The 6,000-nt window shown below is 42.1% G+C and overlaps 1 protein-coding gene across 2 annotated transcripts in view; it reads right to left on the bottom strand.

Annotated features, from left to right (window-relative positions):
- rusc2 (RUN and SH3 domain containing 2) overlaps nucleotides 1-6,000 on the bottom strand; it is a 28,885-nt gene continuing 22,885 nt past the window's right edge. For both annotated transcript variants that reach the window (XM_015010022.2, XM_015010026.2), the window contains 6 exons: nucleotides 5,712-5,886; nucleotides 4,506-4,611; nucleotides 3,912-3,958; nucleotides 3,008-3,827; nucleotides 2,113-2,274; nucleotides 1-1,799 (listed from right to left, as the gene is read on the bottom strand). In XM_015010022.2, the coding sequence (XP_014865508.2) occupies nucleotides 1,592-1,799; nucleotides 2,113-2,274; nucleotides 3,008-3,827; nucleotides 3,912-3,958; nucleotides 4,506-4,611; nucleotides 5,712-5,886 (1,518 nt within the window). In that variant the 3' untranslated portion in view covers nucleotides 1-1,591. The remainder of the gene's footprint in view (nucleotides 1,800-2,112; nucleotides 2,275-3,007; nucleotides 3,828-3,911; nucleotides 3,959-4,505; nucleotides 4,612-5,711; nucleotides 5,887-6,000) is intronic.

Genomic DNA, 6,000 nt, shown 5'->3' with positions numbered 1-6,000 from the left:
TTTGTGATCACATGAGCACTTTGTTATTTAACATCCATAGTAGTTTGATAATGCCGTACATCGTATAGGCTCCACACGGACAGAGGAGCGGTGTCACTGATGCTGAAGGTATTTACAGGCAGCCAGCGAGACGAAGAGCAGCAATCCTTCCTTCCTGCTTACTCTGGCTGAATCACCACCACGTTTATGGGTCACATGTGAACTCTGACCTCCAGGACGACACGGATTAGAGTCAGCAGCGTGTTAGCGTTAAATCTAAAGCTTATACTTTCTGTATAAAATATGAAATGCACTGATAAATCATTAATGACATTCATACGTACATACTGTAGAGCTCTATGGCAAAAACAAACCCCAAGAGTTTAAATATATTTACAATTCAAACACAATTGAATGTTAGAAATAAAAACTGTACAATGAAACAAAAAGAAAAAAAAAACATGCCAGCATTCATTTATCTAATAAATTTACATTAATGTTGCCACTTTTAATAATCGGTTTGTATTAGAGGACCTTATCTAAGGCTACATTTCACACATTTCCCTTTAAACATCCAAAAATCTCCCCATCTAGTATCTTCACAGAAATGTGGGGAAAAAGTGAAAGAATATAGAAAATATATTCTAATATCAGGACCAATAGAAGGTGGTTCATCATCTTTTTCTCCTCCTTCTTAAGTGCTTTAAGGCAGAAACATTTCCCCCTTTAAATACAAAATATGACACAAAATCTGAAGAATATTCAAACTGATGAACCTTAGATTGTAGCTTTAGTTACTTAAATAGCTGAATAAATAAATACAGGTTGTGTAAATGAGCCATAAATGCATTTACAGTATGTACCAGTAGATTAAATACAGACATAAAACTCACTACAGTTGTCCCCAGAACTGTCAGGTTGTAAAAGTGAAGCACGATCGCTGCAGAAGGAAGCAAGATTTCATGCTTTTAAAGTAGAAACCAGAAGCTTCTGTAACTTTATTTCTCATTTTGTTTGTTTAATCTACAACGATTGTAAACGAAACATTAAAATGTGCAAATCTGCAGGGAGGGGCCACTTAGCCTGCAGCACAGCAGAGAGGGAGACGCCTTCAAGCTGAATTAAATTTAAATACTGCAAATTATTATTTTTTATCTGGATTTCAACCAACTGTTGCAGTAAAATTAACATTTTAACGAGTAAATTCCTGCTTTTCTCCTTGATTATTGTCTTTCGTGGGAATAAAAATAAAAATCAGCACTTAACAAGCAACAGAATCTCAAAGAAAGTCTCTTTATGATGATTTGTGGCTAACATTTAAACAGCACAGCGACAGAGCAGCCAGGTGTGGTGAGTTTTCCTTCACATTGTGTCCAGATGAGTGATATCCAGGCTGAATGCTAATGCTAGCACAGCTAAGCGTTTAGGTGTTGAGAAGAAGAGCATCAGAGAGTCTTTGGGTTTGTTTGTCGTCGTTTCTTTTGGTTTTCGTTTGGATGTAAGCATGCTGTCTTTTTCTGGATGTTACCTTGATTGTGAGTTTGTGGTTGGACCTCGCACACGTCGGTGCGTCTTCTTCGTGTTTTAGTGTTCGTTCGCTAACAGAGTCTGATCAGAGCTGGCTGAGTCCGGTCTCGCTGCGGCTGTCCTCCATGCTGCTGAGCGTCACGTAAATGATGGGGACCAAACCCCGGGTGGAGCCCAGCGAGCAGAGCAGCCAGTCGGGGTCGGCCTTCCTCAGAACCCGCAGTACATCGCCCTTATTGAAGCTCAGCTGGCCGGGGTCGGTGGCGAGGTGATGGCACAATGCTCGGACTTCACTGAAAAAAGCAAAACAAGAAGCTGAATTAAGTTTTAAATCCATCCATCCATCCATCCATCCATCCCTCCATCCCTACCTCCCTCCCTCCCTCCATCCCTCCATCCCTCCATCGTCTTTACGTGTTTATGCTTGCAGGATATTTCCATTTGTCACTGGGTGAGAGGCAAGATAACATCATGCCTCTGCCTCATACATGCAAACGTGTGAAATCATGAGCCATATCAGAGGAAATGCAACAGATGGTCAAAAAAAAAAAAAGTTCCCAGTGAAAACAGCTGCAACATTTTCTGGCACATGTGAAATGCGTTTACCAAGAAGACGATTGTTTAGTTTCAGTTAGCGGAAGCGGCACCGTTGTCTGGCCGTGAGTCGGTGTAGTTGGAGGCTCCGCCTTCTTCGCACCGCCCGCTCCAATGGTCACAGCAACAAGGTCCAGAATAGACCGGTCCAAGGAGAGCCAACCTGATGGAGGCCTGGAGTAGAAATATAAATATGGAGCTAAATTAGGGGGAAAAGTTTGTTCAACAGAGAAAAAAAAAATCTTACTGAAAAAAAAGCTAGCAAGGGTATATTAGCAGCGTATCATGTGTAGCTTCAGCCATAGCGAGGCTACACAGAATTCAATGAAGACGTCTCACCAATACTGCAACGTTTAAACGTGAAAATGTCTACAAACTGATGGGTAATCATACAACTGCACATCTCTGAAAAGCAGAAGTGGAGCCTCCTGCACAACCAACAAGAATGCAGTAAATGGTTTCCAGGCACATGGTGCCATTTTATAGCACAATAAAATAACTGTTACCTTCAGTTGTTATAAAAATATTAAATATATCAAGTATGATTTAAAAGAGAGGATGAGTTGCACCTCGAAGGCGGGGCTAGGACCACCAGGTGTTTTCCACAGCTGAATGGTTGCCATGGAGATTAAAGGATTTCTCAAACATGCATGAAAGAATCAAGGCAAAACTTCAGTCATGTTTTTGATGAGGGAATCGCATTATAACATGACGAAAAGCTCGAAAACATTGATTTTACATTATGCTGCCCGTTTAATATTCATGTTATGATCAGCGAATCTGTGGCTGCCAGACACATACTCAAGGTTGTCCATAAAGCATCTGGTGTCGACGTGTTGCTATGGGGAGAGGGGCCCTCTAAGGGATTACTTTTAGACTTTTTAAATGTTCTTTTTACTTTTCTCACCTCGTCTTTTGGGCCCTGGCTCTGAGCTCGGCTGACTCCGCTCTCTGAGGAGAACCGACGGTGGAACCGAAGAGTCGCCCCCAGCGCAGACTCTGGCCCTGTGAGGGGCTCTCGTCCCGGATTTCTACCCCTGTGTCCTCCGCCAGGTTCGGGTCTTTCTCCCGGTTGAGGATGGACTCCGGCGGGCTGCCCATCCACGACGGCCTTCCTCTGGACTCCCCTCCGCTCGCCCTTCGCTCGCCCTCAGACTCTGCGCCCTCCACCACTCCCTCTCTTGCTGGTGGCGGTTGGTTCTGCCTCCTCTCTGAGGATTTCTTCCTCTTCTCAGCCTTGACGAACTTGGATCCCTCGGCGGACTGGTCGATGTAGACCTGGGAGGACTGCATGAGCTGGTACCACCACCCGGCCTGCTTGTGCCCCGGATCCTTCTCCTTCCTCCGGTCTCGCTCCTTCACGTCTTTTGCCCTCTCCTTCCAGAGACTCGCTCCCGCCGTCGCTCCGTCCCGCTCCATCCCCGGCCATGTTCCCTCGCGCCTCAGCCCCGGCCTCTCGCTCCGCGCCACGTCGCTGACGGTGGTGCTCCAGCCCCTCATGAGCTGGAAGGTGGAGCGGCTGGCCGGCCCCGCCGAGCGCAGCTGCTCCTTGCGCCGCAGCTGCTCCTGGCCCTTCTGGAGGAGGTGCGGCTCAAACAGGAGGTCCAGGTCGAACGGGAGCAGCGACAGCGGCTGCAGCAGGAGCAGCAGCTCCTCAAAGAGGGGCTTGCACGGCCCCTGCGACAGTGGGAGGAAACCCCCCAGGCTGTAGTGAGCCACTATGATGTCTGGAAGACAAAAGTGAAACATCAGAACGAGAAGCAGAAAGAAAAAAAGATTACTGAAATACAGAAAATCCAGTGAGGTGTTACCTTCATGTGTGTAGAGGTGATTAAACCAGAACTCCAGAGATTTCATACTGAAACAGAAAGATAATACATTTATTACAAATGCAAGGAAAGACACTTTTATTCACTTTTATTTACTTTTGCAAGTCTCTGCCACTAGAGGGCACAAGCAACGGCACTGCAGCTGAGGTTGGCATGTTTTCTGGATGCTGTTAATCACACGATTTAGGTTTAGTTTCTCAAAACTAAATTAAATTAGCTTAATTTTGTTCATTAATCACATGATTTAGTTTAAGTTAGTTTAGTTTTGAACAGATTTTAAGACATTAAAAAGGCATTGTAATGTGTTTTCCAGGCACATATTGCCATTCTATAGCATAACTGAATAAATATGTTTAAAAAAATGATTTAACGCCTTGAATTTGGGCCTCTGTCTCTTTAAGAAGCTCCTGCTCTTTCTGAAGCTCCGCCTTCTCAACATGTGTTCTCCATTAACCAAAATTAATCTGTCTCATGCACTGAAATTATTTCATTTTACTCCAGCCTCAAGCTAGCAGCTACCAGGTTAGCGAGAGTGAAAATCTGCCAACAGAAAACAGGCGAACTTGAAGAACTCACTTGAGCAGGCCGAAGACGAAGGCGTTGAGCCTCATGCTGTGGCTGGTCAGCTCTGAGAACTGGCTCACCTTCGAGAACAGGCTGTGGAGAACTCGAGTGGACGGCCCTGCAGGAAAAACGAACAATAAATCAGCCGCTGCTGTCAGCATTGCATACGGGATTAATACCACTGTTTTTCTAACAGCAAAATTAAAGCACTTTTAAAACTTTTCCAGCATTGCATTAGAGATAAAAACAACACAAATAAACTAAAGAAGACAGTTTAAATTCACTATTATATGTCATTTATCACAATTATTTAGGTAAATGAAAATATAACAAAATGTTATGTTTTGAAATGTTTCTCTCACTTTATTCATCTGACTGAACAAAACACTAATTTAACAAAAACAACCCCCAATTTCAATAACTTTATAAAAATAAGCCAACCTTTGTTTCAGTTATGCAGATGAATAAGTTATTGACCCATTAGGAAAATTAAATATTCATTATATTGAGACAATCCAAATAAAGTGTAGATAAATTCCCTTCCAATTCAAATTAAAGCTTAAACATAATATACAAAGAAAGTTATAAAAAAATCTCTGAAAAAATGTTTTAAATTTTTTGTCTGAGTCTGTTTGATGCTGTTTCCTAATATTTAGTAAATATTAATAATTTTGCATATTATAACTAACCTAAAACAAAAAAGCTTAATCTCATTTAACTTCAGAAACTACTGTAAATAAAATTTTCCACATTTAGGCTTCTAATCAAACGTTATATGGCACTTAGGGCTGTTGCAATAAGCAAAGAATCAATTAATCACATGATAAATTAAAAGTAACTCAATGATTTTTGTTTGCATAGTTTATATGTACAAAAAACTGGATGACACAAATCTGCAGTTTGGCGTTTGGTCTCACCTACTATTTCTTGAAGGACAATTTTGTTTACAGAGTTTATATTTCATTTTATTTGTTGTTTCTGTTTATTTATTTTGGATATTTAAAATGTTTTCCAATTCCCATGTTAAATGTTCATTATTGATCTTTAGGAATGTATTGTCCTGCCATTACTTGAATTTATCATTTATTGCGATAACTTCTGGGACTGTTTATCGTCCAGTAAACGTTGTTATCATAACAAACCCTTTCCAAACCTTCGAAGCATCTATTTGAAATATATAAAGTTCTAAAACACCTTATAGTCGGTATTCAGACTCACCCAGCTGGGTGGAGGCCTCCACCACGCTCCAGGGCTGGCAGCGGCGCTGCCCGATGATCAGGTCCAACACGTAGGCCTTCAGGCCATCCTGCAGCAGGTCGCGCAGGGCCGGACACAGATACTTCAGGATCAGGTGCCCCACGTTGGGACTCACCCAGCTGTTCCCCAGTTTGGCCTGGTGGTAAATACAGATTTCAAACTATAATTAACACACCATAGAAATAATTACCTGATCGCAGCATTTAATCCATTTAAAAGAATTTAAAAAACACCAAATATACCTTGATAT

This window comes from Poecilia mexicana, unplaced genomic scaffold (genome assembly GCF_051168715.1).
Source record: "Poecilia mexicana isolate PSO_F unplaced genomic scaffold, ASM5116871v1 scaffold_9, whole genome shotgun sequence".
NCBI classification, from domain to species: domain Eukaryota; kingdom Metazoa; phylum Chordata; class Actinopteri; order Cyprinodontiformes; family Poeciliidae; genus Poecilia; species Poecilia mexicana.
The sequence above is the reverse complement of the archived record's forward strand: the minus strand, read 5'-3'. Positions and strand labels throughout refer to the sequence as shown.